Genomic DNA, 11,986 nt, shown 5'->3' on the forward strand with positions numbered 1-11,986 from the left:
CCAAAACCCATATTCTTTAGAATGTTCAGCAGATAAGCCCAGTTGACATGATCATAGGCCTTTTCAATATCAAGCTTGCACAAAATTCCGGGTTTCTTCTGTTTTACTCTAGAATCCACCAGCTCATTTGCAAGTAAAGTTGCATCCATAATTTGTCTTCCCCTTAAAAAAGCCATTTAATGAACATCCACTAACTTTTCCATGACAGTCTTCATTCTTTCTGTGAGTAACTTGGATATGATCTTGTAAATGCCCCCTATCAAACTTATAGGTCTGAAATCCTTTAATTCTTCACCTCTAAACTTCTTAGGGATTAAAGCTATGAAAGTAGCATTGAAGGATTTCTCAAATATCTCATTTTGGTGAAAATTGTTGATGGTTTGCATAATGTCACCTTTTTAGTATTTCCCAGTAACTCTTACAAAAACCCATGGAAAAATCATCAGGACCTGGTGCTTTGTCAACTGCACACTGATTCACTGCTTGCAACACTTTAGTTTCTCTAAATGATCTTTGGATCCATTCTTGTTCTTCATGTGTTATCTTTGGACAGTCAAGATATTCAAAAGCTGGCCTCCATGCTTCAGACTCTGAGTATAGCTTCTCATAAAAATCAACCATAGCCTCTTTGATCCCTTCAGGTTCTTTTATTTCTTCCCCTCTAATCATCAACCTATCAATTGTGTTATACCTCTTATGGGCAGTTGTTATCCTTTGGAAAAATCTAGTTGTTATCTTTGTCAACTGCACACTGATTCACTGCTTGCAACACTTCAGTTTCTCTAAATGATCTTTGGATCCATTCTTGTTCTTCATGTGTTATCTTTGGACAGTCAAGATATTCAAAAGATGGCCTCCATGCTTCAGACTCTGAGTATAGCTTCTCATAAAAATCAATCGTAGCCTCTTTGATCCCTTCAAGTTCTTTTATTTCTTCCCCTCTAATCATCAACCTGTCAATTGTGTTATACCTCTTATGGGCAGTTGTTATCCTTTGAAAAAATCTAGTGTTTCTGTCCCCTTGTTGTAACCTTAGAGCTCTGGATTTTTGCCTCCAGCTGGATTCCTCTTTTTTTGCTAGCTCCTCTAATTCCACCAATATAGTAGCCCTTACCATCAATTCTTCCTCATCTAGGACTTTATTTTCTTGTAAATCCAGATCTGCCAGTTCAATTAACAGACTACTCTTTTTGTTGGCTAGCTCTCCAAACTTCTCTTTGCTCCAGACTTTGATTTTGTTTTTCAACATTTTGAGCTTGATGCTTAACTTGTAATCTGGCCATCCTTCAACTTCAAATTCATTCCACCATTTGTTTATCAGATCAAGAAAACCTTCTTCCTCAAACCACCAGTTCTCAAATTTGAAGTAAGAATGTTTCCTCTCCCAATTGCCACTCCAGAATTATTGGACTATGGTCAAATCTTGTCCTTGGAAGGATTGGAAGGATTTTCTGCCTAATATTCTTGAAAGCTTCTTCCCATTCCATAGAGTATAAAAATCTATCCAATCTAGCAGCACTAACATGATTTAAGCCTCTGAACCAAGTGAAATTGCCTCCATTAAGATGTGGATCATGTAATTCCATCTCTTCAATCCACCTGGAAAAATCAGACATTATGTTTGTGATCCTATTGCATCCCCTTCTTTCCACCATAGTTCTGTTAGTGTTAAAATCTCCACAAGTGATCCAAGGGCCCCCACATAAACTTCTCATTGCAGCAATTTCCTCCCAGCAATCTAATTTTTCAATTCTTGTGTGGGGAGCATACACACCTGTAAGATACCAACTGAAGGTATGATGAACAGAATCAAATCTATAGGTAATGGAATATTTCCCTATATCCACCTGGGGACTGTCCCACATAATCAGAATACCACCTTTGGTTCCTTCAGCCGGAAGAAAACCACTCATCATCCCTTTACAAGACCATAATTGTTTAGCATGTGCTTCCACTCCTTTTTCCAGTTTTGTCTCTTGCAAACAAACAACTTCAGCCCTCTACTTTAGCATAAGACTCTTAACAGGCTTCCTTTTAGAGAATTTGTTAAGCCCCTCACATTCCATGATATCAAATTGACTTTCATTGATAAGTCAAATTTTGAGTTTTCCCCGTGCTTCTGACCCCTTTAACTTCTTCATTTAAATCTGAAGCCAAATTTTTCAATTCATTCTTCCCGATACCTCTGCTTTTTGGGGTCTTCACCTTATCCAACTGGTTTTGTTTCTCCAAGAATTTTCTTCTGGCATCTAATTTGGTTAGAAGTGCCATAGCTTCCTCCTCGTGGCCTTCAAACGCAGCTCCATATATGTTGCCCAATTCCAAAATATTAGAGTTAACCCCGTTAGAAGCTGCAGTCTCAATCGCCTGACCACTCTGGCTCTGAACGGCTCTGAACAGCTATAGGTTCCACTCATGAATTTGTTGTATCTGCATGTCTTGGTCGATAGGTGTTGATTGGCTTTCTCTGTTGCAAAGATTTTTCATCAGTACATGACAAATATTATTAGCATCCTCATTCGCTCTCATTGCCCCACTTGATTGTATGGAATTCCTACTTGGTTTCACCCTAGTCGTGTTGACTGTATCTTGTGAGGTTTCTGATCTTTCCTCCCACTGTTTAAAAGACTCAAGAAATTTGATTGCCATGTCTTTTAGAGCTTTAAGTGATTCGTCCACTTCTGGCCTCATATGCTTCTCACGTGCCTCATTTAATGAAGAGGCTAAAAGCTCAACTGTTTCAATTGAGAATTGGCCTATATTAGTTTGGCCCAAACCACTTCCGTCCCCTTCAAATAACTTGTCTAAGCCCATATTGCTTTTGAACCGGCCCAAGCTTTGTTCAGATTGTGGATCACGTGGAGACTCACGTGCTGGGACCACACAATCTTTAAAAGCCAGACTGTTATGATCTGGTTCTTTACCCTTTGTGGATTTCATTGATATCTGCTGGACAAACACTTGGTCCCTTTCTTCTTCTCCGATACGAAATCTTACCAGCGATTCTGACCATATCTGGACTTTGAAGAAAAGCCCTCCATTCTCGATAGTTTCTTCCTTCGGGATATATGATCCGTCTCCATGAATTTTGATTCTGGCCCATTTCTAAGTTGCGTTTCTTCTTCTGTTTCTAACCATCCACCGCAAAAATCTCCGATGGCCTTGAAATTCTTTTGTGACCAAAGATGCAGAGGAAGACCAACAATTCTAGCCTATGTTGAGTTAAGATTTGCTTTTTCTTTGACGGCTCCAACTGTAGGGCTCCACCACTGGAACCTGATGTGTAGGTGCTTCCATAACCATTCTCCATTCATCACTTATTCAGCCGCAGCTTTAGAGGCAAACTCAAAAAGGAAGAGGCTATTTCCCATTTCATATATATTCAGCCCAAAGATTTTCCTCCAAAGGTTAGAAGACCATCTTCTAATCTCTGAGAGAGTTGGAGTTTCAACAACCTTGAAGTTGTCGACCAGACTCCTATTAATAACTTCATTTTGGTTGTTGGGGTCGTCTTTAATGCAAATTACTCCTCCCTTCACTGAAACATCTGCATTAAATGAGGTTTCCCCTCTGTTGGACCATTTAATACTTCGAAGGGCTTCAGAATAGGGAATGTTCTTGTCAGCCAACCTTGGTTCCATTTTATCTTTTTCATTCTTGTGGGAGTTAACAAACCTTTCCAATTTTTCTGCAATGAAGCTCCAACCTGAGTTGAAAGATAACTCAGGAATTATCAACACCGATCTCCTTCTGCCTTTCAGATTAATGATGCTAATGTATCTGCCAAACTTGTTGAAATTCCTAGCACAATAAGTTTCAGAGAAACTCTCTCTCCTCTTCCACCTTCTCACCGATCTTCCTTTTGATAAAGAAGCTTCTTTCAATCTTTGGATCAACCATATCATCGTCCTTCTAGTAAACTGAGTTCTTGTGCTGGAGTTCCTACTCCTTGCATCTGAATCTCGTGAAACATCAAAAGATTTGAAACCCACAGCAAAATAAATGGTATCGTCTGCCATCAAAACTGGAGGAAGTGGGTGTCAAAAGAAAGAGGGGAGAGAGAGAGAGAGAGAGAAAGAGAAGAGAAGGGAAGAGAGAGCAAAGGAAAGATAAGAAGAGAGGTTGAATCCGGAGATCAGAAGGATCACCGGAAGGGGAGCAAGTATCAAGAAAGGGACTAGGTTCATATTCTTGGGGAATGTGCCTAGGAGAGTTTGAAGTCACAAAATCAATATTCCCTATGTTTATTTTTTTCTTTGACTTACATCTATGACCAAGATGTATAGATTGATTGGATATTTTATGTATGTATATCTATACATACGTATGTACGTATGTAGGTATGTATATATGTACGTACGTGCGTAGGTATGTACGTTTACGTACGTATGTACGTACGTATATATATAGTCAAACCTCTCTATAATTGTCATTCGTTATAACGGCATTTCACTATAACGGCCTGATTTTCTCCGGAACTAATTTTTCATGTTATATTTTACTTCTCTATAACAGCATTCTACCTATAAAAGCAGCGACGTTCATTATAGCGGTACACTCTTTGTAAAATTACCTCTCTATAACAACTATACTCAAATATTGTGTAATACTCCCTCCGATTCAAAAAGAATGTCCACTTAGCCTTTGTTTTTTGGTTCAAAAAGAGTGTCAAGAAAGAATAACATTATTTTTTCAGATTTGCGCTTATTAGGTATTAAATGACCAAATCCCAATACTTATTTAATTTGGGATAGTTTAGTCAAACTACCTATTTTTGCTTGGGAGTTAGTATTTTCTTAAGAGGTGTGCAAATGGCTAAGTGGACAATCTGTTTGAACTGGGGGAAGTAATATTTTCTAAGAAATATATTATGTATAAAAATAATATATTAAAATATTTATGATAATCATCAAGAGAAAGCTATTGAATTCCTTTTTGCTGAAAGTTTGGACAAAAAATCTTCGTTAATTCAAGCGTTATATTATCACTACGAGACTGGAATTTACGAAACAACCTACAATTGTAGAATTCTTACGTCAAACTTGAAATATTTAAATTTTCAATTAATTTAAAATGCATATGCTCCTTAGTACGGTACGACTAATTATGAATTTATTAGTTGCTTCAATTTTTATTAATGAAACATAAAAATCAATCGAGATTTTAAAATTAACAAGTATTTTGTTTTCGTTTATAACATATATAAAAAAAGTACACAAAAATAAATTTATGTGTACTTTTGTTTATAACAGCTAAATGAGATTCAAACATCAAATGTCAGTATACCTACATAACATCACCTCACTATAGCAGCTATGAAATTTTCGGACAAACGCTGCCACTATAGAGAGGTTTGACTTATATATATAACTATTAGTGATACTAATTTTTCTGTATTTATTACTTCTAGAAATGCACTCAAAGCTTTTTGTATTTTCTTTAGCTCTCGTCTACGTTCTATATATCTGTATAAATACCAATAATTAATAGCTATTTGTTTTGTTAAAGGGTGTCTCTTCATACAATGATTATTTAATATGGCTTAAAGTGTTTTGGTACTTGCTTTCGAGAGGATTTTCTAGATTTTATACATTCTAGTAGTCTATATTCTAAACCTGATATGATTTAATTCTTGTAGCCTTTGCTGATTATGTTCAGAGTTACTTAATCTAATATATTCTGGGTATATCCTATTTAATTAGTCTTTTACTTCTAGATAATGATCTTGCATGTATTATCCTAATGGAATAAAACATACTTTCCTTTTTATACATCTAATATATTCTTCTCCTCTAAATATTTCGTCTGTTGTAAACTGTATTTCCCAAAGAATATATATATATAGTGTTTTGGGTGTAGGCCAAAGAAGGCCTGGGGAGAGGTGATTCGGCAGGACATGGCGCTACTTCAGCTTACCGAGGACATGACCGGTGATAGGAGGGGGTGGAGGTCGAGTATCAGGGTGGAGGTCGAGTATCAGGGTGGAGGGCTAGTGGGGGGCCGCGAGGTTTCCTTTCTCGTATTAGGAGTATTTTTACCTTGCTTCTATGTGTTGGGTCTTCTCTATCTTTGTTGTTTTATCATGACTTCCTTGCTCTTGCTATTTCTCATTTTCGCGTTGTTTTGATTTGCTTGTCCGTATCTGACTCTTTTTGCTTGTTTTCTTTTGGGCCGAGGGTCTTTCGGAAACAGCCTCCCTACCTTCCAAGCTGGGGGTAAGGTCTGCGTACACTTTACCCTCCCCAGACGCCACATTGTGGGATTCAACTGGGTATGTTGTTGTTGTTGTTGTGTTTTGGGTGTGTGAGCCCTTTTAGATATGATAGCTAGTATTTACAGATGTTTCAGAATGCAACCTTATTGGTATTGTCTATTTGCAAGTAGGCCTCGTCGGCCTAAGTTGAGGGTTGCCTCTCCAGAGTTACAGGTTCAGAGTGGTTCGCTCAGGCCTAGTGTGGCACCGCGTGCCGGCCACACCTCTCCAGATTTGGGGAGTGACACTGGTCAATCCTGCATCCCAAAATCCCAGCTAGTCCTTCTATTTGAACCACTTCTTGAATAGGAAAAATTCCACTCTTCCTCCAATTGACACTTAGCCCAGAAATAGCCCCAAAGATTATAACAATCATTATTATAAAACTGACTTGGCCTGTTTCTGGATCACAGAAGATGATTGTGTCATTTGCATAAAGTAGATGACAAATTTCCACATTTGGCCCTGTTTGTTACTTAACTGAAACCCCTTAAACCATCTTTTTTACATAGCTAGTCTTACCATACTGTTGAGTCCTTTCGTGGCAATGATGAATAGGAAAGGTGAAAGAGGGTCACCTTGTCTGAGTCCTCTTTCAGAAGGAAAAACACCCCAGGTTCTGCATTCACTAGTATAGAGAACCTGACAGTTTTGACACAGAATCTCGTCCAATTCAGCCATCTTGCTCCAAACCCCATCTGCTTCAGTATATCCAGAAGATCTTCCCAATTTACATGATCATATGCCTTTTCAATGTCTAGTTTACACATGATGCCAGGTTCTTCACTTCTCATTCTTAAATCCACAGATTCACTAGCTATGAGTGTTGCATCCATGGTTTGCCTCCATTTAATAAATGCCATTTGGTGTATGTTGACCAGTTTATGCACCACCCTTTCGGCCTTTCTGCTAACGCCTTGGCAATAATTTTGTACACACCACTTATGAGACTTATTGGTCTGAAGTCTCTGAGTTCAGCAGCACCATTCTTCTTGGGAATTAGAGCCACACAGGTAGCATTGAAACTCTTTAAAAGCACCTGATGTTGATGGAAATGTTGAAAAGTACCTATGATGTCAACATTAAGCATTTCCAGAAATTTTGGTAGAAGCTCATTGGGAATCCATCAGATCCAGGAGCCTTGTCACTAGCACATAATTTAATACAACTGAGAACCTCTTCCTCTTCAAATTGTCTTTGCAGCCATTCCTGTTCCTCATTGTCAATGACAGCATCTCCAGGAAGATTGAAAGCTGGTCTCCAGTCTTCTGTTTCACTATACAGCTTTTGATGAAAACTCTTAATGGGGCCTTTAATCTGTTCAGGGTCAGTGAATGTAGCTCCTTCTATTTCTAGAGACTCAATAGAGTTGAACCTCTTGTGAGCTGTAGCAATTCTATGGAAGAATTTAGTATTTTTGTCCCCACTTTCTAACCACTGGATTCTTGACCTCTGTCTCCATGGAATTGCACTTATTAATTTCGAAAGCTCAAAATAGTACCCTTACAAAACTCCTAGAAGCACAAGACCCACTATGCAAAAGGTCATACATAGACATATTTATTTTAATTTCTAGTGCTCACATGTGATAACCCACTCTTTTACCTGAAAGCACCAACGTTTACTATATCCATTTATCGTAAACTTAAGTGAATAGGAGGATCAAGTACGTCAACATGCACCAAACCGGACACTCGCATCTATGTAGATATTACAAGTTAGTGTCCTAATGATTTGATTGAAGATCTTTGAGATTATTTTAGATTATTACTGCCTAAACCGATCCCAAATACTGAGTAGTAAACCAGTCTTAGGGTTGGGCAATATCTTTTAACATTCACAAATCTGAGTTTCAATCAAATTGAACCGTATAAACCTACATTACAAAATTCATTGGTCCTGATAGTACAAGCCAAAACGACGAAGGTAGAAAACACCAATTTCTTAAGATAACTAAGTCAAAACCACTTTAAGTAACTAGTACTAGCTAAATATAAATACCTACTAAAAATTCTATTATCTAATAAACACCGCAGAGAGAGAGCCGCTATTTTGTTCCACGCACTGATGGTGTTCTTACTACAGATGAAGAAGAGTGTAATTTAAAATGACCTCAAGCTTATATTGTTATAATTGTTATAAGGAGCTATTTGATAAAATTAAAATTTGAAATCTAACCTCTGAAAGGTGATATCTATTTAATTTTTCAAGAAAAGGTTGATATTTATTTAACTGAATTATTCAGCTGAAACATGAAGATGCATTGTCTGAATGTCACTTTTGAATGTAAAGCTTAAGTGTCTCCTTCTATGTACAGAAGGACACTTGAAACCCAAATGTTAAATTTTGTTGATTTTGTTGTATGTATTCAAACAATATTTTTGTATTAACAATCTATCATTTTACTTGGTAAAGACATGTTATATTGTTAGATTGGTTTTTTTAATTATGAATCAAATCGTTTTCACTTCAAATTATAAAGCATTTTAAGTGGGAATGCAATACATCCAACTTTGAGTTTCGAATAGGGTTAAAAAACACCACCTGTGATTATCAAATAGCTACAAATTAGATTTTGTTGCTTTATTAAGGAAGTTTATACTTTATCGATGTAGTATCTAAGTCCAGCCAAAAAGAGTAAGAGACGTGCACGGATGGGGGTTCTCATTAATGGCTTAATAAAATACAAATGTAGGTGGCTGGATAACGGTTCGATTAACACGACAACCGCTAAAGATAGAGCATTTATAATGAGGTAATCTAAAACTTAAACGTAACAAGATCCCAATTGTTTGACGCATTAAAAGATATCTGACTTTTGGAGAGTGGAGTCACTTGAAACAGCTAGTTTTGCCTAAAGGCATTGGAGAAAGCGATTAATAGCAACTACTACGACCCCATAATTCACAGTTGGAACTTGTACTCATTGTCGTCATATAAAGGATATTAAATGATTTTATACATATAGGCGATTATTAGAGGATAGTAGAATGAATTAAAAAGTTTTTAGGTAAAGACACGTATACAAACCAAAAATTAGATGTCGCTACAATAAGGTCAAAACCCGTTCAAGATGCATTTCCCAGGGATCGGTGGCATTGATGCTTACATCATACATCTAAGTAATCACATAGAACATGTGTAAGGTGGAGATGAGGACTATGTATACTTACAAATCTACAATCCACAATGAACAGAATAGATGCCTAATTTCCTATTTTTAAGTAAATTTAATTGAATCTCAAGTTCAAATTTCTTGAGCTTATAGCTTGATCCCGTACCAGAGGCACCAAACAACAACAACAACAACATACCCAATGTCCCACAGGTGAGGTCTGGGGAGGGTAGGATGTACGTAGACCTTAGACCTTACCCCTTCCTTTATGGGGTGGAGAGGTTGTTCCCGATAGACCCTCAACTCAAAAGAAAAGAAGAATTCGAAGTAGGGTTGCAAGAAAATAAGATGGCAAAATAACAGAATACAAACCAAATGAAGCAACAGATAACAATAAACACTGAAGAACGAAGAAACTACGCGGTTACTAAATACTACTACCAATAAGGAGTACCAGAGGCCTATGATTTAAATATGGAAGTACACTTATTCAGAGGCTATCTACAAGACTAAAACCGTAATCACATAGAAGCAAAAGTTCAAGGAGGCGAACTTTAGATAATTTAAGTTGGCGAATTAGGATCATTTGAAACATATTTTCGGTATTTTCCATGTAAAGTATCAGAACAAGCAAATTCCTCAAATGCACACAATTTAACATCCATAAGCAAAAAAAAAAAAAAAAAAATTAAACCTAAATTGAGAATTTGCAAAAAAAAAAAGGGGGGGGGGGGGGGGGGGGGGGGGGGGGGAGATTCAATTCATACCCAATAACGAAGTGAAAGGAACTCAACAGGATTTTCCAAAGGTGAACATCCCAAACTTATCTCTTGTGCAGCTTTGATCTGAGCCGTTTCCGGATCTTCACGTGAATCCGGGTCAGAAACACTGATCGCTAAAGCCAATTGGACTTGAAACTCCTCTTCAAAGTAATTAAAATCAGCCGAACCCGGACCCGAACCCGAACCCGGACCCGAATCATTTCCTCTCGGCAATAATGCTGATGAATTAGATGGCGTTGTTTGAGGAGACAAAGATGAAGTTGACCCGGATTGTTGTTCAAACCGGGTCGGATCAAGAACGGGTGGGGGTGGTGGAGGAGAGGTGTTATGAGGAGGGGGGTGGGGGTGATGAGGTGGATGATCGGCAACACCACTACCGATATGAAGTTTCCGGAGTAAATGCTTCATTTTGGACATGGTGAACAAGTATCATGAAAGAGAATTATAAATGATGACTCTATTTTTTTGTGGCAGAATTTGGGGATATAAAAGGGGGAGATGGAAGATTCGGTTAAATTTGTACAGTTTCTTCGTTTGCTAGTACTACTAACTCTTTTTAACTCTTGTTCTTTAAGCTATGGAGAGAGAGGGAGGGGAAATTAAAGGGGGATGGTGGTGGAATTAAATTAACTGCTCCATACTATTATTTTCTTTTCCTCTTCCCTCCAGTAAGAGTTACGAAGTTCATGTTAAAATTGAAGTCAATACACCGGTTGGGGTTTTGGAGGTTGTGAAGGTGAAGGGAAAGTGTCTGGATGAGGACAAAGGGGAGTTTATTTATCTGGTTGAATCTAAGAAATGGTTAAAATAAAACTAAAATTTTGAATCTATTACTATAAAATTCAAGTTACATTTTTAATTAATGAAGTTAAACAGGTTTATTTTTGTGATATCATAGGTTTAAGTTCTTTGATTTTTTTCCTTAGGTCGAATTAGAATGACATAGGTTCTTTCAATAATATTCCCAACAATAAAAAAATTGACCTTATATTACAAGGCAATAATTAATCTAAACATATATCATTTGAGTCTCTCTTTGTTTATAATTTTACCTTCTTTAGAAGAGTTGACCACGGTGAAATAGTTGACTAAAGGAGTTTGGATTCAAAGCCCAACATGTTTGTATGATACTTTTGGACTTGTCCGCAAGTTTTGGTTAGATTTTGATGAGTTTCGGACGGATTTTCATTGTGTTCTGTTCATACTTGATTTTAGACGTGGTTTTGAGCATAAACAATACCATTATGAGAAAATGAGCTCTAAGTTGAACCAATAGATCAACATCGTGATTTCAAAACCATAGCAACAAGAATCATCGAATTTTGAGATCGTATGAGAGAGTTATGGTTATTTTAGCTTGAAAATCTGTTACTGAGTTTGGCTGATTTGGTGTGGCCGCAAGTGCTAAGTTTAGTCCGCAAATGCGAAAAATGCTTCATGAGTGCTAAAAAATACTGTAAATACGAGGGTGGGTCGCTAGTGCGAAAACCCCTGGGGTATAAAAGTTGGAAGATTTCGGAATTTTGATATTTCAACATTTTGAGAGCTAGAAAGCTCGAATTTAGGCAATTTTTGAAGTGATTTTCTCGTATAAATGTTGGGTACATGATTCTACCCTGGTTTTGTTCATTCTTAGAGAATACCCATCTTTTCATGCTTAGATTCATGGATTGAATAGGAAAGTAGAGATTTTAACCCTAAGACGAAGATTACAATATGGGTATCTTAGACACATTTAATCCCGTAGTGTAATCTTTTGAATAGAATGGACTCTTCTAAACATTTCGGAGGCGGTAGAGCTTTTGGAAGGCTTGAAGTTTTGCTTGGATCAAGGTA

The 11,986-nt window shown here is 37.3% G+C and overlaps 1 protein-coding gene across 1 annotated transcript in view; it reads right to left on the bottom strand.

Moving 5' to 3' along the window:
• The window catches only part of LOC132635897 (serine/threonine-protein kinase EDR1), a 35,315-nt gene extending 24,436 nt beyond the window's left edge, over window positions 1-10,879 (bottom strand). Inside the window, exon 1 of the mRNA XM_060352493.1 lies at window positions 10,136-10,879. Coding sequence (XP_060208476.1) covers window positions 10,136-10,567 — 432 coding nt within the window. The 5' untranslated portion in view covers window positions 10,568-10,879. The remainder of the gene's footprint in view (window positions 1-10,135) is intronic.
• Between the last annotated feature and the right edge of the window lie 1,107 nt (window positions 10,880-11,986).

This window comes from Lycium barbarum, chromosome 4 (assembly GCF_019175385.1).
Source record: "Lycium barbarum isolate Lr01 chromosome 4, ASM1917538v2, whole genome shotgun sequence".
NCBI classification, from domain to species: Eukaryota; Viridiplantae; Streptophyta; class Magnoliopsida; order Solanales; family Solanaceae; genus Lycium; species Lycium barbarum.